We start from the raw sequence: 25,376 nt of genomic DNA on the forward strand, positions 1-25,376 counted from the left end.
AGAGACGTTGCGAGCCTGTCTTTGTTTTATCGTTATTTCCATGGCAGGTGCTCGTCTGAGCTCCAATCTCTGGTCCCCCCTCGCCAATCTTTCACGAAAAACACTGAATCCACTGTGAAAAATTTCCCCCACTCTTTATCTGTGCCTAAATCAAAACGTGGATTCCATGAACAAAGCTTCTTTCTTAGAACTGCACCCCTGTGGAACTCTGTTCCGTCTGCCTGCTTCCCACCTGACTACAACTTAGATGTCTTCAAGTCCAACGTTAACAAATTCTTAATGAACCGCCCCCTTAAGTAAACACTTCATCAAATCTCCTCACTAACATAATGTACTTGCAATAACCCTTATCCCTGAGTGGCTTCCGGGCCTTGATAAGTGGTCACCACTGTGTAAAAAAAAAAAAAAACTTCTCGGCCGATGGAAACGTACGAGTTTACCTTTTTTTTATTTTTCGTTATAAAGCCAACAATAACTTTTTTCACCATGAAAAAATATTTACCAAAATATTTTACCAAACTATTAAGAAACCATCTTAGCATTGGAATTTGCTCATGTTTATTGATCAACCACTTGGATTATTCCAATTACTTTCGAACTATTTCATTTGCATTTTTACATCTAATTAATGGATATTTTCTTTAAATTTACTTTGGATCGTACCATATTTTTAAAAACCTTTTCTTCGTCGATCCTGGACTTCATTTGGAATATCTTTTTAACCCTTACATTTCTACATTTTTATCAACTGTTATACAAATATGATTTTTCTCATAATTTTGTAGTTTTCAATTTACTAGCAAAATTATATTATTTTGCTATTTGCTTCTGAAAATAAGAGCCATTCTCTGCCACTCCATGGAAGTGGGAAAATTTAAATTTTCGATTTGTATCATTCGTCAAATAATAAATTGTTGTGAATTCTAATTTACAGATTTTAAATTGATTTACTCATATATATATATATATATATATATATATATATATATATATATATATATATATATATAAAGCTGAACGTCTGTGTGTGTGTGTGTGTGTGGTCACGAATAGGCTCCTATATGGTTGACTATTTTAAAAAACTGATTACATGGGACTCTTCAGGCTTCAGCAAAATTTGCGCATAAGCCTGAAGAGTCCTAGAGTGGATGAAACGCGAAATATTCAGTGTAGCTTAATCGCCATATCTATTTTATAACTTACTATATATATATATATATATATATATATATATATATATATATATATATATATATATTACCTCACCTATAGAAATGCTATCACCTTTAATATGACTTAATGCAAACAAATAAAACGGAATTAATAAACGTAAACTTTAATTTTAACTTTTTATTCCAATTGAAATCAATAGTTTTCTCTGATATATTAAAGCACTCTTAACCATAATTTTTAAATCACCAACAATAAACGCTGACTAGTTTCAACCTCTCACAACCACCAAGTACATTATAAATTTAAACAGTAAAGAATATGCATCGTAACAGAATGTATACTGTTATCGACCTATCTATCTATCTATCTATCTATATATCTATAAAAGTGAACGTGTCTGTGTGTTTGCCTGTGTGTCTGTCTGTGTGTGTATGTGTACATTTCCTTACGCAATAACTCTGTCAATTTTTAGTCTACAGACTCGAAATTTTATATACAGGGTACTGAGATTTTGGAAAATCTTTGTGATTGGTTTTCGGCCAGAAATTTGGCTGTTAAGAGGTCAAAGTTCAACGATTTGACCTTTGAGAACTCTACCAAATTCCTCCGACAATTTTGGGTCTAAACACTTGATATTTTAGATATAGGTTCCTTGGACATGGATCTAACTTAATAACTTGATTTGAGCTTAAAACAATAAATTTTAAGGGTTCATAGTAGGGGTCAAAGTTTTAAGAAAATTGACCTCTGCGGTCTCTTCCAAATTACTCAGAAAATTTCTGGTCTAAATATTTGAAATTTTACATAAAGAGTATTCAGAGATAGGACAAGCATTTTCATCAGTTTGGTTCGAAAATTTTTAGTTACCAATATATAAATGTATGTATGTATGTATGTCTGTTTGCATGTCTGCCTTAAACTTTCAATAGAGGCGACTGATTTTACCAAGATCAGTATTGTTTTAAAGTTCGACCTTTCATACGACAAATATCGAAAAATTGGCTAAAAACATTAATATCTTCCCCTTCAACTAGGCACTTTTCTACAGTGGGGTGGGGGGGGTCACTTTTTCGCCGAAATTTTTTAAAGTTATCCTCTCTTTTAGATGATTGTCTAGCCTTAATTTTAAAAAATGATGCTTCTGGTTTGGCGGTGGTCGTAACGGCATAAACGCTAAGTTTTACCCCGTTCTTTTCCTCCTTTGCAGTACGGGTTCGAGCCTGCCTTCCTACTTCCACTTTTTTTTTTTCTCAACATACACATCCAAACACCCAGGCAACGCCGGGCTGAAATTCTAGTATATCTATAAAAATGAACGTGTCTGTGTGTCTGTCTGTGTGTCTGTCTGTGTGTGTGTGTACATTTCCCTACGCAATAACTCTAACAATTTTTAGTCTACAGACTCGAAATTTTATATACAGGGTACTGGGATTTGGGAAAATCTTTGTGATCGATTTCCGGCCAGAAATTTGGCTGTTAAGGGGTCAAAGTTCAACGATTTGACCTTTGAGAACTCTACCAAACTCCTCCGACAATTTTGGGGCTAAACACTTGAAATTTTAGATATAGGTTCCTTGGACATGAATCTAACTTAATAACTTGATTTGAGCCCAAATCAATAAATTTTAAGGGATCATAATAGGGGTCAAAGTTAAAAAAAATTAACTCCTGCGATCTCTACCAAATCACTCAGACAATTTCTGATCTAAACATTTGAAATTTTACATAAAGGGTATTCAGAGATAGGGAAAGCTTTTTAATCGGTTTGGGTTGAAAATTTTTAGTTGCCAATATATAAATGAATGTATGTTTGCATGTCTGCCTAAAACTTTCGACAGAAGCGACGGATTTAACCAAAATCAGTATCGTTTTGAAGTTCGACCTTTCAGACGACAAATATCGAAAAATTGGCTAAAACATTAATATCTTCCTCTTCAACTAGGCACTTTTCTACAGGGGGGGGGGTCACTTTTTTCGCCGATATTTTTGAAAGTCATCCTCTCCTTTCGATTGTTTAGCCTTAATATAAACATAAGTAACTTCCGGTTTGTTAGTGGTCATAACAGCAAAGACGTCAGGTATTTTCACGTTCTTTTCCTCCTAAAAGTTAACATGTCTGTGTGACTGTGTGTGTGTGTGTTCATTTCCCTACGCAATAACTCTGTCAATTTTATGTCTACAGACTCGAAATTTTATATACAGGGTACTGAAATTTGGGAAAATGTATGTGATCGGTTTTCGGCCAGAAATTTGGCTGTTAAGGGGTCAAAGTTCAACGATTTGACCTTTGAGAACTCTACCAAACTCCCCCGATACTTTTTGGTCTAAACACTTGAAATTTTAGATATAGGTTCCTTGGATATGAATCTAACTTAATAACTTGATTTGAGCCCCAAAAAATAAATGTTAAGGGGTCATAATAGGAGTCAAAGCTTTAAAAAAATTGACCTGTGCGGTCTCTACCAAATTACTCAGACAATTTCTGGTCTAAACATTTGAAATTTTACATAAAGGGTATTCAGAGATAGGGCAAACTTTTTAATCCGTTTGGGTCGAAAATTTGAGCTACCAATATATAAATGTATGTATGTTTGCATGTCTTCCTAAAACTTTCGACACAGGCGATGGATTTTCCCAAGATCAGTATCATTTTGAAGCTCGACCTTTCAGACGAAAAATACCGAAAAATTGGCTAAAAACATTAATTTCTTTATCCTCAACTGGGCACTTTTCTACAGGGAGGGGTCGCTTTTTTCGCCGATATTTTCAAAAGTCATCCCTTCTTTTCGATTGTCTAGCCTTAATTAAAACCTACATCACTCTCAGTTTGACGGTGGTCGTAACAGCAAAGACGTCACGTTTTTTCCCATTCCTTTTCCTCCTTCATGGTACGGGTTCGAGCCTGCCTTCATACTACCACTTTTTTTTTTTTGCTCAACATACACCTCCAAACACCCGGGCTGAAATGCAAGTTATGTGGAAATATAATATATAAAAGGCTGTCTGTCTGTCTCCATATTTTCAAACTCTACCTCATCCAAAACAAAAAGTCGCAGATCGGCGCTAGAGGCCTCAAATGATTGGAGTTTTTACGGACAGTTTTTTATGGGTCTTTAGCCAGAAAATTGTTATACATTTCGTACATTCATCTTAGTTTATTTAAAATTTTTAATTGTTAATCAGTTATATGCATGTCACGTTTGTACAGTGGTAACGTCATCAGCTTTGAATGCTGCAGTTTCGGTTTCGATTCTGGCTGCTTACACCAAAATGCTTTTTTATTTTTTACTTTTGAAATTACGACTCAATAGTATATACAAAATCTGGACAAATAAAAATATTACAAAAATAATAAAATATGCAATAGAACGAAACTAACCTAAACCGGAAGTTGCCATTGAATCTATGTGAAGTACAAAATGGACAGAAAAATACTGTAAAAAAATTGTTTTACGATAAATAAATAACTAAATTATGTTGAGGTTCTAAGAAGTTGAGAAAGAGATTCCGTCAGAAGGCAACACTCTTCAAATTGGGTCAGTGGCATTTCCACCAGGACTATGCACCAGTCCACAACTCCATCTTTGTCACAGACTATTTGACCAAGATGGGCATCAGGACAGTTCCTCACCCTCCCTATAGTCCAGACCTGTGACTTTTGATTATTCTCTTTAAGTCAAGGAAAACCTTAGAGGCTGTCGTCATGAGACAATTGAGGAGACGAAAGAAGCTGTGATGATGGTTATTAACACGTTACCACAAGAAGACTTCCATGGGGCCTTCCAGAAGTTGTTGGAACGGTACAAAAGGTGCACTGCAGCCAGAGAAGATTACTTCGAAGAGAACTGTGTGTACTATCAATAAAAGTGCCCATACGAAAAAAATCTGGAAACTTATTAAAGGCACCTCGTAAATAAAATAAAAATTTGACACAAAGAAATTTGCTTCAAGATTTAATTTTATGATTATTGTTTTTGTGTTTTTTTTTTAGAGAATTTTCGTTACAATTTATTTGTCAACTTGATTTTTTTTTAATCATTTCTTTTTTGATCTTTAGAAGCAGACGATTTTTGGCAATGAAATTATAATGACTGCAACGGACATCGGCATGAAGAAGCCTTGCTTGCTGGCACCTGTGGAAAAAAAAAATCATTTTTAAAAAAAAAAAAATTGACGCTTTTTATTTTTACGCAGACGACAATGTATGTTCAGAATAACAACGAAATTCAAAAGTCACAAAATTGAATTTCAACTAAGAACCAATGTTACCTACATAATTTTTATATCAATTTAAACTAAAAACAATTTTTTATCTAATTAACTGTCATGTCGCAATTAGTAACGTATCACTACAGTATTACATAAAACATGTGCTTTCACGATTTCACGATCCATTGATCCGCCAGTATTATCTTTGAAATGTAACTTAAACAATGAAAGTAACTCGTAGGTTTGAATTATGTGTTATTTAAGTATAACTTGCAATTTTTTCGAATACTATTTTACATTTGATACTAGCCTGAGTGCCTGGCGTTGCCCAGGTGTTTGGAGGTGGATATGAAGAAAATTTACACAACCTAAGAACAGACTCTCCAACATGCAGCCTTGAAGCTATGCATCTTGTAATATTAACATTAACTTCATTAAGAATTGGCAGGTGGAGACCCTTGATTTCACCTCAGCAAGGCGATATGTTAGAGAAAGAAGTATTTCTCAGACCACCATCTGAGACATGTCCAGAGTCACAAGTGTGGAAGCTGAAAAGATGTATTTATGGATTGAATGATGTGCCCAATTCATGGTACAAAAGAATTACTCAGGAATTAACTCAACTAAAAGAATGGTAAGGGCATATGACAATGCACTGTTTCAAGAACTTGATGGGTATTCTGACAATGCATGTAGATGACTTTATATTTTGTGAAAATGATTATTTAAAAAAAAATATGACTTCAGAATTAAAGAAAATATTCAAGGTTGGAATGCATGAAAATGGAACCTTCAAATGTCTGGGATTGTGTGTTAAATTGAAGCTGGGATCATTATAAACCAAAACAATTATGTGTCATCTATGGTTAATTGTAGGCATAGACCAATTCATACCATCTAAAAAATTCCAACAAAAACCTAACAGCCAGCCATGGTTCTCCCCAGAATGTGCTGCTGCTATCGCGCACAGAAATCACTTTTTCCATAGCTACCAGCGTAATAGATGCACTGAGACTAAAGCTGCTTTCAGGTCTGCCAGCAACCACTGTAAAAGAGTAATAAAAAATGCAAGAGAGCTATATGCCCAGTCTGTTAAATCCAAAGTAGCTGATCAGCGGCTTGGATCCCACCAGTTTTGGCAAATAACAAATAGGATCCTGAACAGAAGTGTGCGTTCTATCCCAACCATTATCAATGGGCCAGAGGTTATCTCGTCAGCGTCAGACAAGGCCAAACTATTTGCAAAGAACTTTGCAGCTAATTCTACCCTATGCGACGAAGGCCATCAACTCCCCATATTTCCTCCTATAACACAGAACAAGCTAGGTAACATACAAATATCCGTGCATGAGGTCGCCAAGCTAATAAAAAACCTAGATTCCAGTAAAGCAACTGGCCCTGATGGCATCCCAATTATAGTGTTAAAAAAGCTTCAACCAGAACTTGCTCCCATACTTACGAAACTATTTAAGCGCTGCCTTAAGGAGAAGTGCTTTCCGACCCCCTGGAAGACCTCATCAGTATGCTCTGTATTTAAGAATTCAGGTGATAAGTCCTCTCCCTCTCAGTACAGACCTATAAGTCTCCTGTGTGTTATGAGTAAGTTGCTGGAATCCATATTAAATAGAGAAATAGTCAACCACCTCAGCAGGAATAACCTTCTTAGTGACACACAATATGGTTTCCGCTCTGCAAGATCTACCACAGATGTGCTGACGGTTATATCCCACAGGATTAGTGAATCTCTTGACAAAGGTTTCCTTTCTAGGGCAATTGCTCTTGACATATCAAAGGCCTTCAACAAGGTTTGGCATAAGGGTCTACTTCACAAGATTTCCAGCTACGGTATAACTGGAAATGTTTTCTCAATCATTAAATCATTTCTCTCCGATAGGCTCATAAGAGTAGTGGTAGATGGACAAAAATCGGAGGCCTGCAATATAAATGCTGGAGTCCCTCAGGGGTCAATCCTGGGCCCAACTCTCTTCCTGATCTACATCAATGACCTCCCTAAACACATACTTAAATCATTCGTTGACATCTATGCTGATGACACGACCATCTACGGCAACACATCAAAGGCTGTAAATGACAGAGTTCTCTCTGATTCTCTCTCCTCTGATCTCGAGCGCGTGGTTCAGTGGGGGAAGATGTGGCTTGTTACCTTTAATGCATCTAAAACCAAACTCCTATCCTTACATCATCAATGCTCTGATCCCCATCTGGCATCAATTGTGATGGATGGCTCTCGTCTGGGTGAGGCCCCGTGTTTTGACAAGCTTCTGGTTTTGACTTTTACTCCTGATCTGAAATGGAACACGTACATCAAGTCTGTTGCCAAGGTCGCTGGAAAGATGGTGGGATCCTTCTACCGCTCCAGAAGATATCTCACTACTGATGCAATTCTCTATCTATATAAAAGCCAAGTACGTCCAAGGATGGAATACTGTTGCCATATCTGGGCAGGAGCTGCCAAAAACAGCCTATCATGCCTTGACAGAGTACAAAATAGACTTCGTGGTTTAGTGAGGGATGCCCTTTTCTCTACCCTGCAACCCCTCTCCCACAGAAGAGACGTTATTTTCATGGCAGGTGCTCGTCTAAACTCCAATCCCTGGTCCCCCCTCGCCAATCTTTCACGAAAAACACCCGTCTAGCTGAATCCACTGTGAAAAATTTCCCCCACTCTATATCTGTGCCTAAATCAAAACGCGGATTCCATGAACAAAGCTTCTTTCTTAGAACTGCACGCCTGTGGAACTCTGTTCCATCTGCCTGCTTCCCTCCGGACTACAACTTGGATGTGTTCAAGTCCAATGTTAACAAATTCCTAATGAACCGCCCCCTTAAGTAAACACCTCATCAAATCTCCACACTAACGTAATGTACTTGCAATAACCCTTATCCCTGAGTGGCTTCCGGGCCTTGATAAGTGGTGATCACTGTGTAAAAAAAAAAAAAAAAATTTCTCCAACAGATATAAAGAAAGGAAGATCCTTAAGGAAAAATGATGAGCTAAGTGAAGAGGAGAAGACAGATTTAAAAAGACTAACAGGTCAAATGATGTGAGTATCTACCCAGACTCGACTTGATGTATCATTTGGTGTGTGTAGGATGAGTAATACCGGAAAATCTCCTAAAGTGAAGTTACTTTTTGAAGCGAACAAATCACTATTGAAGCTAAAATCAAAGACAAGTTCCATATCTTTTCCACAGCTGGGAAATCCTTCAGATTTAAGTGTGGTTTGCTATTGTGATACTACCTATGCCAGCTTGGAGGATGGTTCCTCACACGGTGGATTTATCATCTTTGTTTATGGTAAGATAAATAGACTGGCTCCTATATGCTGGTCATCAAATACTCAGTTTCTAATGCAACGTTCTAGAAAATCGATCACCCATTTTAGAACCACTCAATGTTTTAAGCAAAATTTCTTGAATTTAGCTATTTTTTAAGCAGTTTGGCCTATTTTTGAATTTTGCTTGAAATTTGCCCTTTTCCGATTATTTTATAAACACATTTATGTTTATTTTCAAGTTTCATCACCCAACATTTACAAAGGTTTTGCCCAGATAAGTTTTTTTTCAAATGTTTTTTAAAAGCAATATTAGTGCCCATTTGATAATAATTTTGCAGATTTGATCTTTATTAAGTAATTTATCCTTTTTTTTAAATTTCACTTAAAAAAAAAATCTCTGAAAAAAAAGGGCTAAACTATTTAAAAAAAAAAAAAAAGGCTAAATTCGAGAAATTTGGCCTAAAAACGTTGGATGGTTCTAAAATGGGTGATCGATTTACTAGAATGTTGCATTATAAATTGAGCAGCCCCTACACATATTTAAATATTGACTTTTTTCATTTTATTTTTTTGATAATCTGGTAGATTAGTGTCCATTTGATAATAATTTTGCGAATTTGGCTTTTTTAAGCAGTTTAGCCCTTTTTGAATTTCACTTTAAAAAAAAATCTCCAAAAAAAAAGGCTAAACTAGTTTTTAAAAAAAGGCCAAAGTTGTGAAATTTGGCCTAAAAACGGCGGATGGTTCTAAAATGGGTGATCGATTTACTAGAATGTTGCATTAGAAATTGAGCACCCCCTACACATATTTAAATATTGACTTTTTTCATTTTATTTTTTGGATTATCTGGTAGATTAAGTGTCCATTTGATAATAATCCACTGAAAAAAATGAAAAAAAGACGAAAATAAAAAAAAAAAACTATAAGGGGTGGGGTACCGCTCGTACATGTGCACCAAATCCTCTTCTCCAAAATTCAGAAACATTAATAAATTCCAAAATATGCTTAAAAAAGTTAAACAAGTTTATCAAACTCACCAGAATAAACTTCAAAAAGTGCAGTTTTTACTTCCGTATAATAACGCATAAAGGTTCCCTTCTGCGTGCAGTCAGTCTATAAAAATCAAAGTAACAGAAAACAGACAATCTATATATATATAAAACAGTAGATGTATGTATATGTGTTTGTGTGTAAATATTTAACCAATAAACTCTTAAACTACTGGTAGCATAACACTGAAATTAACAGAAAATAGTAATTGTACATCAAGGATGGTTTATAATGAGTAAAATCGTTGTTTGGATGAATAACGCGTACAAACATATATCGGTAAGTTGAAAGGCAAACTGTTCATTTCCACTTGCCAATATACTCAAATTCAATTCATTTCTTAAAGTCGTGTTCTATTAAATCTTTCTTACCTATCTCTCGAGGGAACACAACTGGAGTGCTAAATGTTTTGGTTTCGATTTCTGCTGATAGCTACGATTAATTATGCTTTAACTTTTGAAATCAGTACTATTGGTATGCGTGAGCGTAATTAAGTGGTGATACCATTACGAGTCAGTTAAAATGCATGATGGCAAAGATTCTCCCCCCCCCCGTCCTTGATTAGATTTTTATTTGATTCATGACAACCACATGCTACTAACAGAAATGGCCCAGACAAATACCCCTCACCGTCACGTCACACATTTCTTCATCCCCTTGCCCTCCGCATATTCATTCTCTCCCTCTAAACATAAAGAAAGAGGGAAGGAAAATAAATTGAAATAAAATTGGAGTGCAAATGACGCACATGCGGTAGAAAATATTTAAAAAGTTAATTCAAAAATTAACCATCACAGGGGGGAGACGCAGGATGATAGAATCCGTGGTAGAGAATTTGTTAAATTTGCTACGTGCCCTACTTGACACAAGCTGGAGATAACTACATGGGACAAAGAGTCAACGTGTCAATATGTATTTATCGATGCAGCAAAAAAGGGTAAACACCTCAAAGAATTATGCTTACTGCAAATCAAGGAACGGACATGTTATCGCGACTATCAAAGAACTATTAAAATTCCGGAAAACTTGAAATTGGATAATGACTTTTCTTTTCTGTGGATCATTCATTGCATTTAGATTATACTTTTTTTAAGAGATAAGTAATCTGTTATTATTACTCCCCCCTTATATCCCAATTCTGTCTACTCCTATGAATAACTGAACTCAAATCTTCAGACATTTGTTTTCATATGACTATATATTATCTCTTATCTATATATATAAAAGGCAAAATGTGTGTGACCATTTTGTGTATGTCTCGCAAAGGCTTTGTTCACCGCCATTCTCGGGGGGGGGGAGTTACTATCGCTTAGAACTGTCTACATACCCCCTAGATAATAATATCTACGATTTGGGAACGCGGGTCGCCTCTAGATTTATTTATGTCGACTTTTATGAGATTCGCGCTATTTCACTCTGTCCCCTGTTTGTCCTGCTTTTTAGTATACAGTGAAACTAAATTCAAACGGGCCGTGTTCTCGGCATCACACCGTGAAACGTCCAGAAGCAATCAGCTTTGATCAATGTGGGGCCAAACTCCCGGTTTCCCCCTCCCCAACATCTTGGGGAAAAAAACAGCCAAAGTTGGGTAAACAAACCCAACAAAAGTTAAGTCCGCTACTTCTATTTGACCTCATTAATGAGGTCAAATAAAAGCAGCAGAGTTAACTTTTATTGCGCCCACATGTCAATTCTGTTTTTTAATACTTAAATAAATAAATTCAAACATGTTTCCATTGTATATCACGGTGGCCCAGTGGTTAACGTTGCACGCTTTTTTTCACACTTTAATTTCCAACTTTGCCTCAAGGGTTCGGGTTCGATCCTCATACTCACCTACCAAAACTTTTTTTATTTTAGCTATTCCATCCGTTCGCGTGTTTGTTGGTCTTTTTCGTATAAATAAAGCAAAACTAATCAAAGCAAAGCAGTCAGCAGCCTTTTGTGCTGGGACGTTTGAAAGCAATTAGCTTTGATCAATGTGGGGAAAATCCTTCATATCAGACAATTGCTATTCATTCGAGAGTTCCTCCTTTTTTGGGGGAGCTTGGTTTCCCTAACATCGTAAGGAAACAAATAAATGAATCAGCAGAAAGCTGAACTGGCCTTCAGCCAACCTTCCCTTCTGCACCTTTTTGACTGATATCACTAAATTTTAACGCTTTTCACTTCCTATGGCTTCGTAGCGTAGCGGTAAGATGTCACGTTTTCTTTCACTTTCTTTCCCGCCTTCGCATCATGGGTTCATCACGGGTTTGAGCCTCCCTCCCTATTAACTGTTTGTTTTTTTCTTTTATACCTCCAAACACCCGGGCAACGCTGGGTACCCCCGCTAGTCTATCTATAAATATAAAAGCGAAAATGTATGTATGTATGTTCGCTTTTTGTCTATGTCCGAGAAAGGCTTTTTTCCAAGAAGCGATCGGTCGACTCACTTCTTCTTAAAACTTTTTGTATCATGCCTAAATCATAATATCTATGAGTTAACAACGGGGTTCGCCTGTCTATTTAATTTGCACGACTTTGAAAAGATAAATATTCAACATTTTTCAATCGCCGCATTAAACTTTTTCGTATAATAAAAAGCGAAACTAATTCTGTTGGCATTTTTCCGGAAACATCCAAAAGCAATCAGCTTTGATCAATGTGGAGTTTCTCCTTATATCAGACTATTGCTATTCAATTTGAACAATCCCCTTTTTATGGGGAGCTGGTTTTCCCCACAACATCTTAGGGAAACAAAAAAAAATTTTAAATCCTGCCCCACAGTAAATAAAATACTGCCCCGCAGTCAAAGTTGACCTCATAAAGTATGGGCACCTGCCAATTCTTAATACTTAAATAAATTCAAACGTTTCTGTTACTATTTCGTGGTGGCCCAGTGGTTAACGTCACACTTTTTTTTTTCACACTTTAATTTCCAACTTCGACTCAAGTGTTCGAGTTCGATCCTTCATACTTACCTACCAAAACTTTTTTATTTCACCCCCCTCCCCCGACACAAACGCCCGGGTGTTTTGATTTACCCAAAACCACACACACCTCCAAACACCCGGGAAACGCCGGGTACCCCCAACTAGTATAATATAAAAGGTTAAATGAGCGCACACGTTCGTATACGTCCGCGAAAGGCTTTTTTCACCGGGCTTCTTGCGTCGGTTACTATTTTATACTCCCTAGATTATAAAATCTCGGACTCGAAAATCGACGTCGTCTCTATCTTTATTTTGATCGAGTTTTTAAAAAAATCTTTGATTTCCAGTGTTTGTTTGTCTTTCTCGTATAAATAAAGTGAAACTGATCGAAGCAAATTCAACTGCTTCTCAACCTTCTTGGCCGGGACGTTTTGAAGGCAATGATCAATGTGGAGGGAAACCCTTCATATCAGACAATTACTATTCATTTGGATACTGCCAGAGCTCCCCCTTTGGGGGAGGGGGAGAGCTGGTTTTCCCCAACATCGTGGGGAAACAAATACGGCAGAAAACGTGAACTCATTCATTTCTTTATGAACACATTAAATTTGAACACATTTCACTTCTGCTCGCGTCATGGTGCAGCGGTAAACTCTCATCTTTTCTTTCACATTCTTTTCCGCCTTCACGTCACAGGTTCGAGCCTGCCTGCCTGCCTGCCTGCCTGCTAACAAGTTTTTTTTTTTCACACACCTACAAACACCCGGACAACACCGGGCACCCCTGCTAGTTTAATATAAAGAGAAGAAAAAGAAATACATTGGTTAACTTGTGAACTTCCTTCTTTTGCTCCAATTTTGTTTTGACCCATTGAGTAATCCACCTCACATTAGGCATTTCCTTGGAGCAATTTTTCTTTGTTTCTATAATGGGTCCGGTAAAAAAGTTTACTCAAAATACAGTTTGGATCATTTTGACACACTGCTTTCAAAGACATTCACTTCGGATTTTAGCATGCAATTTGGATGTTAACTTTTATATCCTTTTCTTTAACTTCCCTTACACCATAACTTTTAATTACTTAATCAATTTTTAATTGTAATTTTCCATGTCTCACTGACTTTAGCAACTTTTAATTACTTAATCAATTTTTAATTGTAATTCTCCATGTCTCACTGACTTTAGCAAATAAGGTGCAAACCATTATAATTATTTGCTAATATTTTCTCCTCTGAAGAGATGGTACACATCGAAATCCTATAGGATAAGGAGTTAAAATATTTCTAATGTATTCTTTGTCTTACATAGAATAATAAAAATCTTTTGATCTGAAACTCAAAAATTGCACGTAATAAATTTTTAAATTTATTGAATAACTAAAATTTGATTTATTTTTTCTATCTTGTATATTGAGCAAATCTTATTTAGATGGGATAGTATTTATAGAATATTACTGCCAGTAATATTTTGTAAATCTTGTAATCATAGGTTTCCATACCAGCTGATTGTTGGATAATTTTATTCTGAAGTATATATATATACATATATATATATATACATATACATAATACATATATATATATATATATATATATATATATATATATACATATATATATATACATATACATATATATATATACACATATATATATATATATATATATATATATATATATATATATATATATATATATATATAAGCTCTACTCTCTATTGTGTATTGAGCTTTTTAAATTCGGTTGGGATTACATTTTCTATATATAAATACTATTATTTATATTAGTTTGAGGTTTACCATTGTGTATATCAGGTAAACACTACATCCCTTTGTTTTCATAAATAAATATATATATATATATATATATATATATATATATATATATATATAGAGAGAGAGAGAGAGAGAGAGAGAGAGAGAAGGAGAGAGAGAGATAGAGAGATAGATAGATAGATAGATAGATAGATTCTTATCATTATATATATATTTCGAAGACTAAATACGTAATCGAACCAAATTCTAACAATATATCTCACGTACAGATTGGTTGTACTTACTGACATACAATAAAGATCTTTTTCATCAGAACAAAGTTCCACTAAACAACTGAATTGCACGTTGGTCTTCTTGTCAAACTTGAAGGCTTCGAAGTCCGTAGATTCAATTACATGCGGATTCTTTTCATTAGTCGTAAAATTTATCAGCACCGGAAAACTGCTGACAGGGCATCTGCATGGAAAACAAAATAAAAACTGAAATATTACTTGTATATATTTTGGGCGCATTCAGTCCTTTTTTTTCAATAAAATCAAACTTGTCATATTTGGGCTGGTGCATCTGCTACTAGTCTCTCGCTCCTAGACAAGGTTCAAAAGAGAGTCGCCAACCTGATAGGTCCTGAACTGTCATCTAAGCTTCAGCCTCTGTTCCATCGACAAAATATTGCATCCCTCTGCCTGTTCTACAAGTACTTTAACGGTGCTTGCTCTGATGAACTGCAAGCATTTGTACCCCCTCGACGTAAATACCTCAGACGAACCCGACAAGTAGCTTAATCCCACCCCTTCACAGTAGAGATCCCTAGATGTAAAAGAGCGTTCTACTCCAGTAGTTTTTTCTCCAGAACCGCTAGATTTTGGAATTCCCTTCTGAATCCTTGCTTCCCCTGTACTGACATGCAGAAGTTCAAGTGTAACGTGAACCGACATCTTGCTGCCCAACTCCTTACATAGTACCCCTGTAGCTTTTGTCCCTGATAGTAGCCCCCTACATCAAAGTGGCAACGTGCCTTGTTTGGGGTGAAAATGTTATAAAAAAAATTTTTAAATTAAGGGAGATAACTTTCATATACTCCATAATCAGTTTTGTCTCCTCTTGATGTTGAAGATTGAATATGCATCGCAGGCGATACTAAGTATATAATTTAGAATTACTTAAGACTTCTACTCTATGGCTGATGGAACCAAAACAATCAAGCTCCACATACAGATTCTTGAATTCAAAATAAAATAGCTAGAGTTAGACAAAATGGACTTTTTTTTTCTTTTTTTGTGTTTCACAAACGAGCAGTTCTGGGGGAGGGGAACAAATCTGCTCATGAAATGAAGAAAGTCGGAAACTTTGTGAAAATAACATTCAAGATGACAACAATAGTCCGAAGAATCCTAATAATAACCTATTTTTCATTGTTTATTGTTAATTTATATTATTTGAATTTTTTAACATAAGAATTGATAATTTATATTATTTGATTGATTTTCTTCAGGCGTATCAGGCTGAACTCAGGAATATTTCTGACAAACTCGGGAATCTTTTGCCGAACTCAGGAAACTTTTTACCGAACTCGGGAATCTTTCTGCCAAACACAGGAATCTGCACAGAATTCCGAACGGAACCCTTTATTTAATTCATGGGGATAGTATACTCTTGTTCTGTTAGCCATGACTTGGTAGATATCCTAAGTAATTCACTATTGTATTATTTTTTTGAGGATTAAACCTTCAACCTTCAGAAGAGTGTAACTTTACAACCGAATTGTATCAAGTACTTTGTCTACTGTGCCATGAACAATTCTAGTATGATTTTAGGAGTCATAAATTTATGTACAATCTTGCAATTTATTTCTACTATATATATAAAAGGAATTTTGTGTGTGTGTTTGCATGCAATTGTTCCCTATGGACTAGAAAGCGGCTGGGCTGATTTTTGATGAAATTTTACACAAATGTACTTTATGTATCTGGCAGTGTTCTTAGATAGGTTTTGTATCAGAATGTCTTCGATAGGTATCGATAATCAATAATCGAAATAATCCCATGTAAGAAGGAACAAGCGATTTTAACCAAAGTTTAACACCTTACACAGCCTAACATCATAAGTGCATTTGAGAAGTTTGATCACCACACAAGCCGAAAAGCATAGCATAAAAAATCAACAGTAAGTTATTTGCTATGACAGGGGCGCGTTCGAAATGAATGTTTCGTTTTAAAGCACAAATGCATCATGATACTTGACTTTTTCACTTTAAACTTAAATTCATGCCATTACCACCAAACAAGCAGTAAGACTAAGCATATAAAATCAATAGTAGGTTTTTTGATATGAGAGAGGCGCGTTCGAAATGAATGTTTCTGCTCAGAGCACAATTGAAGCATGATACTTGAATTTTGCATTTTAAACTTTAATTCAAGTCATTTTATATAAAAAAAATAATCTATAAAATCAACAGTAGTTTCTCTACAGTGCAATGTAGACTACAATGTATTGTTCAGAGAGACATGTGAAGATTTCTTCTGGTGCACCGCGATGGGTCCCCAACTAGAGCAGGCAATCAATTGATTTGATTGAAAAATGGGCTATTTCACGGATTTCGATGACAATAAAAATGTAGGGGTGTAAAACATTCGTTGATCGTCATTCAATCACTATTTATTAATATACAAAGCATGTTTTGGGGGACTTTAAATTCACAACTCTATTTTCTTTGATTGCAGATTTGGTAACTATCGGTTATTTTGAGTTCAGTTTATTTTAGCAAATTAATCTTAACAGTAATAAATCAATTAAGTAAGGTGATACATTTTGTTTTCCAGGTGAAATAAAAAAAAACAACTTATCATATATAAATATATATATTATTATATATAACGATATATATATTTCTATATCAGCCAATTCTGGATATGACCTTAATCCTCAAAAAAATAATACAATAGTGAATTACTTAGGATATCTACCAAGTCATGGCTAACAGAACAAGAGTATACTATCCCCATGAATTAAATAAAGGGTTCCGTTCGGAATTCTGTGCAGATTCCTGTGTTTGGCAGAAAGATTCCCGAGTTCGGTAAAAAGTTTCCTGAGTTCGGCAAAAGATTCCCGAGTTTGTCAGAAATATTCCTGAGTTCAGCCTGATACGCCTGAAGAAAATCAATCAAATAATATAAATTATCAATTCTTATGTTAAAAAATTCAAATAATATAAATTATCAATTTTCATGTTAAAAAAATTCAAAGAATAAAAAATTAACAATTTTCATGTTAAAAAATTCAAATAATAAAAATTAACAAAAAAAATTAACAATTTTCATGTTGAAAAAATTAAAATAATAAAAATTATCAATTTTCATGTTGAAAAAATTAAAATGATATAAATTATCAATTTTCATGTTGAAAAAATTCAAATAATATAAATTATCAATTTTCATGTTGAAAAAATTCAAATAATATAAATTATCAATTTTCATGTTAAAAAAATTCAAAGAATAAAAAATTAACAATTTTCATGTTAAAAAATTCAAATAATAAAAATTAACAAAAAAATTAACAATTTTCATGTTGAAAAAATTCAAAGAATAAAAATTATCAATTTTCATGTTGAAAAAATTCAAATAATAAAAATTATCAATTTTCATGTTAAAAAATTCAAATAATATAAATTATCAATTTTCATGTTGAAAAAATTCAAATAATATAAATTATCAATTTTCATGTTAAAAAAATTCAAAGAATAAAAAATTAACAATTTTCATGTTAAAAAATTCAAATAATAAAAATTAACAAAAAAATTAACAATTTTCATATTGAAAAAATTAAAATAATAAAAATTATCAATTTTCATGTTGAAAAAATTAAAATGATATAAATTATCAATTTTCATGTTGAAAAAATTCAAATAATATAAATTATCAATTTTCATGTTGAAAAAATTCAAATAATATAAATTATCAATTTTCATGTTAAAAAAATTCAAAGAATAAAAAATTAACAATTTTCATGTTAAAAAATTCAAATAATAAAAATTAACAAAAAAATTAACAATTTTCATGTTGAAAAAATTCAAAGAATAAAAATTATCAATTTTCATGTTGAAAAAATTCAAATAATAAAAATTATCAATTTTCATGTTAAAAAATTCAAATAATATAAATTATCAATTTTCATGTTGAAAAAATTCAAATAATATAAATTATCAATTTTCATGTTAAAAAAATTCAAAGAATAAAAAATTAACAATTTTCATGTTAAAAAATTCAAATAATAAAAATTAACAAAAAAATTAACAATTTTCATATTGAAAAAATTCAAATAATAAAAATTATCAACTTTCCATGAAATAATCCAAATAATATAAATTATCAATTTCCATGTTAAAAAATTCAAATAATATAAATTATCAATTTTCATGTTAAAAAAATTCAAACAATATAAATTATCCATTTTCATGTTAAAAAAAATCAAATAACACAAATTATCAAATTTCATGTTAAAAAATTTCAGAAAGATAATACTTAAAGAAAAATAATTTTACCTGTTGTAAAATAAGAGTTTCGTCTTGTTTAATTTATCAGCATGGACATAACATAATGTGACATGGGCCCGTTTTGCTGAAGCAGAAAATTAAAACTTTTTAAAAAATGAAAATGTGAAAAATGAATAAAGTATTTTTCTGATAAATTTACAAAATTTTTACAATTATTAATAGAGAAATAATAAAAAGAAGAAGAAGAAGAAATAAAAAAGGAAGAAGAAGAAATAAAAAAGAAGAAGAAGAAATAAAAAAGAAGAAGAAATAAAAAAAAAGAAGAAGAAGAAGAAGAAGTACTGTAGAAATCAGTGAAGCAGAAGAAAGTATTCTCTCTGATTCATGAAACAAAAAAAAACATATTTTAAATACAAATTTGAAATATAAAATTTTTTAATTGTTCCCATGTTCCTCATCAATTACACGCATCCGAACTCAAGTTCGACTTGAGTTCGGATGTGTCTAACTGATGAACCCAAATGAGGGTGAAACTCGAGTCTTGGACTTCCGGTTTGTTGGCTGTCATGGCTCTTGCAGGCTGCGACGTTATTTGGCTGTGGAATTTATTATATATAATCTCTTCATTCTGAAAATACTATTATAATTTACTCGCTAGGTTAGCATTGCTGAATGGCATTATCCTATCTAGTTGAAACTCCTACTTGTGAGACATCGGCTTGGGGTTATTAGCTGGTTGGATGACGGTGTCCCTTGTCGAGATGAAGTAGGTCTATTTCACAGACGGACTTCGGTGTGGTTTGCTTGATCTGTGTTAGTCAATAAATTTTTTTTGTGTGTAGGACATTTGCTCAGTTGGTAGAGTGCTTATCGCGTATGCGAGAAGCTCAGGTTTCGAATCTTGAGTTCAGATGTGTCTAACTGATGAGCCGAAATGAGGGCAAAACTCGAGTCTTGGACTTCCGGTTCGTTGACTGTCATGGCTCTTGTGGACTGCGACGTTATTTAGCTGTGGAATTTATTATATATATATATATTTTTTTTTTTTTTACATGGAGTTCACCACTTATCAAGGCCCAATGGCCACTCAGGGATAAGGGTTATTGTGTGTACAGTAATCAAAGGGATAGTGTAGCAATAGTATTGGAGAATTGGAAGGTGTCATTACTTGGGGGGGGCGATTCATCAGGAATTTGTTTGTGTTGGACTTGAAGACATCCAGGTTGAAGTCGGGAGGGAAACAGGCAAGCGGAACAGAGTTCCACAGGCGTGCAGTTCTAAGAAAGAAGTTTTGTTCATGGTATCTACGTTTTGATTTAGGCACAGATAGGAAGTGGGGAAAATTATTGACGGTGGTTTCAGCTAGTCGGGTGTTTTTTGAGAAAGATTGGCGAGGGGGGACCAGAGAATGGAGCTCAGACGAGCACCTGCCATGGAAGTAACGATAGAACAATGACAGGCTTGCTACGTCTCTTCTGTGGGAGAGAGGTTGCAGGCTAGAGAAAAGGGCATCCCCCACCAAGCCACGGAGTCTATTTTGTACTTGTCAAGGCAGGATAGGCTGATTGTTGCAGCCCCCGCCCAGATATGGCAGCAGTACTCCATCTTTGGACGTACTTGGCTTTTATATAGATAGAGAATTGCATCATTAGTGAGATATCTTCTGGAGCGGTAGAAGGATCCCACCATTTTCCCAGTGACCTTGGCCACAGACTTGTACGTGTTCCATTTCAGATCAGGTGTAAAGGTCAAACCCAGGAGCTTATCAAATCCTGGGGCCTCCCTTAGACGAGAGCCATCCATTTCAATTGATGCCAGATGGGGATCAGAGCGTTTATGATGTAGAGATAGGAGCTTGGTCTTAGATGCATTAAAGGTAACCAGCCACCTCTTTCCCCACTGTACCATGCACTCAAGATCAGAGGAGAGAGAATCAGAGAGAACATCATCATTTACGGCCTTTGATGTGTTGCCATAGATGGTCGTGTCATCAGCATAGATGTCAATGAAAGATTTTAGTATGTGTTTTGGGAGATCATTGATGTAGATCAGGAAGAGAGTTGGGCCCAGTATGGACCCCTGAGGGACTCCAGCATTAATACTGAGGGCCTCTGATTTCTGCCCATCAACCACTACTCTTATGAGCCTATCAGATAGAAATGATTTAATGATAGAGAAAACATTTCCAGTTATACCGTAGCTGGAAATCTTGTGTAGTAGGCCTTTATGCCAAACCTTATCGAAGGCCTTTGATATGTCGAGAGCAATTGCCCTAGAAATGAAGCCTTCGTCGAGAGATTCACTAATCCTATGAGATATAACCGTTAGCACATCTGCTGTAGATCTAGCAGAGCGGAAACCATATTGTGTGTCACTAAGAAGGTTATTTCTGCTGAGGTGGTTGACTACTTCTCTATTTATTGTGGATTCCAGCAACTTACTCATGACACACAGGAGACTTATTGGTCTGTACTGACAGGGAGATGACTTATCACATGAATTCTTAAATACAGGGCATACTGATGATGTTTTCCAGGGTGTTGGAAAGCACTTCTCCTTAAGGCAACGCTTAAACAGTTTTGAAAGTATGGGGGCAAGTTCTGGTTGTAATTTTTTTAACACTATAATTGGAATACCGTCGGGACCAGTTGCTTTACTGGAGTCAAGGTTCTTGATTAGCTTGGCAACCTCATGCACAGATATTTGTATGTTGCATAGCGTGTTGTCTGTTATAGGAGGGAATATGGGGAGTTGATGGCCTTTGTCACACAGGGTAGAATTTGCCGCAAAGTTTTTGGCAAATAGTTTGGCCTTGTCGGATGCTGTCGAGATCACCTCTGGTCCATTGATAATGGTTGGGATAGAGCGCACGTTTCTGTTCAAGATCCTATTTGTTATTTGCCAGAACTGGTGGGAACCAAGCCGCTGCTCAGCTACTTTGGACTTAACGGATTGCGCATATAGTTCTCTTGCATTTTTTATTACTCTTTTACAATGGTTGCTGGCGGTTCTGAAAGCAGCTTTAGTTTCAGTGCATCTATTACATTGGTAGCTATGGAAAAAGTGATTTCTGTGTGCGATGGCAGCAGCACATTCAGGGGAGAACCATGGCTGGCTGTTAGGTTTTTGTTGGAATTTTTTGGATGGGATGTATTGGCCTATGCCTACAAGTAACCATTCGGTCAGATCTGATACTATAGAGGACACATCCTTTTTAAACATAGAATGGAAAGGGAGATCAGATATGAATGTACGGAAGCTATCCCAGTCCGCCATAGAGTATCGGTATACAGTACGGTGGAGAGGTACGTCTGTAGATTTATTATATTTCATTTTTATCTTAACTGATACGACGCAGTGGTCGGAGGATCCCAGAGGAGATAGAATGGAACATGAACATAGCTCAGGGGAAGTGGATAGAAAAAGGTCTAGGAGGCTTGCGAACTGACCGGTACTATCGGGCACACGGGTGGGCTCGCGGACAATCTGAGTGAGGTCATAGGCAATGGCAAAATCATGACAGAACCTCCCCTCCTCATCAGACTTATTTGAGTGGGTCAGCCATTCCACATTATGAACATTGAAGTCACCGCAAATGTGAATGTTAGCCGAGGGATGAGCAGACAGGATGTGGTCAATTTTTTCTGATATACTCTTAAAGATAGTAACTCCACTGTTGTGGGGGCGATAGAGGGCAAATATAAATGCGGTGGTGTAAGCAAGTGCAACCCGGAAGCACATATAAGGTAAATTAGGGTCTTCTCTGGAGATATCCCTGCCACATGGGAAGCCATCTTTAATGTAGGCACATATTTCATGTCCGTGGCGATCTTGGGGGTCAGATTTAGATGTTAGGTTAGAGTATCCTTTAATTATGAACTCATCTAGGGAGGTGGTCGGCCCTATTCCAGTTTCGCTTAGAAAGAATATGTCAGATTTCGTCTCCTGTAATTGGGTTTCAACCTCTGAAAGGTTAGAACGTAGACCCCTAATGTTGGAGAAGGAGATATGGTAGTAGGGGTCTACGTAGGAGGATGGGGTTCTAGGTTTATTCGTGTTTTCTTTTTTGAAATATTTCATGTTGAGGATTTTGGGGTTTGTGCAACAGGTCAGCATACTTGGTTAGAGCAGAACAGAGAGGGAAAGTAAGAGAGGAAAGACAGGAATTTTTTTTTTTTTTTTTTGTAGCACATAATAAGGTAAAGCCATACCAACTACCGATTAGTATGGCATCGAGAGGCCCCACCAGAGACTACAGCATGGTCCAGAATCCATTCACCAAATGGCAATACAGCAGCCCCAGTACTTTGCACCTGCTGATAGGACAGCCTCCTTAGTGGTTATTCCAAGGTTCGGGTCCCTGACTATAAGGCGGTTAACGTCAGCCCAGATGAAAACGTTTACCTCCAGCACCCTTACTAGTGATATGGCCGCAAGTATAGACATAGAGACAGAAAATTTCCAACATCTCAGACTACTGTTCACTAAGTACTACCAACCTGTATATATATATATATATATATATATATATATATATATATATATATATATATATATAAATAAAACGTTCTAATTAAATGGTGATGAAAGATGATATGCTATTGTTCTCTTCTTTTTATTTTTGATGCCATTTGACTGGAGATCAACTTCTCTTTGGACTACTGCACAGATTTTTAATTTTCGACTTCATTTTCTTTAAAGAACTATTTTCGCCTTTCGGATTACCTTGAGAGAATTTTCATGCAAGCTGAAATATTATGCGCGGTTTGTTTTTATATTTTTTTACATATCCAAGATTTTTTAAATTGTTTTTCTTGACAATTTATGATTAAAATAAATTGCAGTTTCACTCAATGCCATAACTAGCAAATTCCAGCATTGCTACAAATATAATTTGCGTATTTCTTTATGTCCTCTGATGAGAAGAGGGATAATAAGAATAGCATTCTTTGAAACACAGCAGAATAAGGACTTTGTAAATTGTTTTTTGGAGAATTCAGTTGAACAATAAATTTTGATTGTAAAGTTCAACTTACAGTTTTAATTTTCTTTCACTTATATATATATATATATATATATATATATATATATATATATATATATATATATATATATATATATATTTCTTCTGATGAGTTAAGGGCAAAATAAATTCACTGATTGATATAATAATTAAGTGATTGATTTTGTGCTACAAAACATACTGTCAAGAATTGTAAATGTCAACTAAATTAGAGGAATAAATTGTAAGATGGTCAACATCATGAACTTTTGAATATAGACTTTTGTCATTCATTCATTATATATCTATATATATAGTTATCATTTATTTTCCATTTCATTTGTGTATGTTCATGTATTTATGTATATGTGTATGTATGATGTATATGTGTATGTATGATGTATATGTGTATGCATGATGTATATGTGTATGTATGACGTATATGTGTATGTATGATGTATATGTGTATGTATGTTTAGATTGGGGACCGAGCTTATACCTATCTAGATCTCCTACGTCTATCTCCCTCTTTCTCTCTTACATGTGCAAACACATGCACGCACACACAGACACAGACACAGACACACACACACACACACACACACACACACAGACACAGACACAGACACACACACACACACACACACAAACACACGCACATGTGAAAATAAGAAATCACAAATATTAACCCATACACACACATACACACAAGCAACACCCTAACCCCCGCCCTAACTTACATGTATATACGCACAGGCATGCGCACACACAAACACACACATATCAAAAAAGAAATCACAGATCTCAGTCCACACGCACGCATACACACACGCAACGCACCACACTCGCCCTAACACACACACACACACACACACACTGACACACACACATCAAAAAGGATGTAAGAGATTGTATAATTATTTCCACAGCTAAACAACATCACAGCCCACAAGAGCCATGCCAGCCAACAAACTGGAAGTCCAAGACTCGAGTTTCCACCTCATTCGAGCTCATCAGTTAGACATATCCAAACTCGGTTTGAAAAACCAAGCCTCTTGCATGCGAGGCAAGCACTCTGCCACCTGAACAAACCTGCCCCACACACAAGAAATTCTATTAACTAACACAGATCAAGCAAACTGCAGCGAAATCCAACTATGAAATGGATCTACTTTGCCTCGAACAAGGGATGCGGTCATCCAACCAAGCTATAACCAAAGCCGATGTCTCACACGTAGGAATTTTATACTTGCTAGAACGATGCTGTCCAACATTCTAACCTAGCGAGAAATTAGTAATAGAATTTTCAGAATGTGAGAGATTATATAATTACTTCCACAGCCAAACCACGTCGCAGCCCACAAGAGCCATGCCAGCCAACAAACCGGAAGTCAAAGACTCGAGTTTCGTCCTCATTTGAGTTCATCAGTTAGACATATCCAAACTCGGGATTCAGAACCCGAGC

General features: G+C 35.3%; 1 protein-coding gene across 3 annotated transcripts in view; it reads right to left on the minus strand.

Annotated features, from left to right (window-relative positions):
- Nucleotides 1–5,113: 5,113 nt before the first annotated feature.
- LOC145261251 (uncharacterized) overlaps nt 5,114–25,376 on the minus strand; it is a 116,796-nt gene continuing 96,533 nt past the window's right edge. For all 3 annotated transcript variants that reach the window (XM_080119643.1, XM_080119642.1, XM_080119645.1), the window contains 4 exons: nt 18,958–19,033; nt 14,705–14,876; nt 9,719–9,794; nt 5,114–5,306 (listed from right to left, as the gene is read on the minus strand). In XM_080119643.1, coding sequence (XP_079975769.1) covers nt 5,227–5,306; nt 9,719–9,794; nt 14,705–14,876; nt 18,958–19,033 — 404 coding nt within the window. In that variant the 3' untranslated portion in view covers nt 5,114–5,226. The remainder of the gene's footprint in view (nt 5,307–9,718; nt 9,795–14,704; nt 14,877–18,957; nt 19,034–25,376) is intronic.

The sequence above is a fragment of the Euprymna scolopes genome, chromosome 37 (assembly GCF_053919585.1).
Source record: "Euprymna scolopes isolate OS-2025 chromosome 37, ASM5391958v1, whole genome shotgun sequence".
NCBI lineage: Eukaryota > Metazoa > Mollusca > Cephalopoda > Sepiida > Sepiolidae > Euprymna > Euprymna scolopes.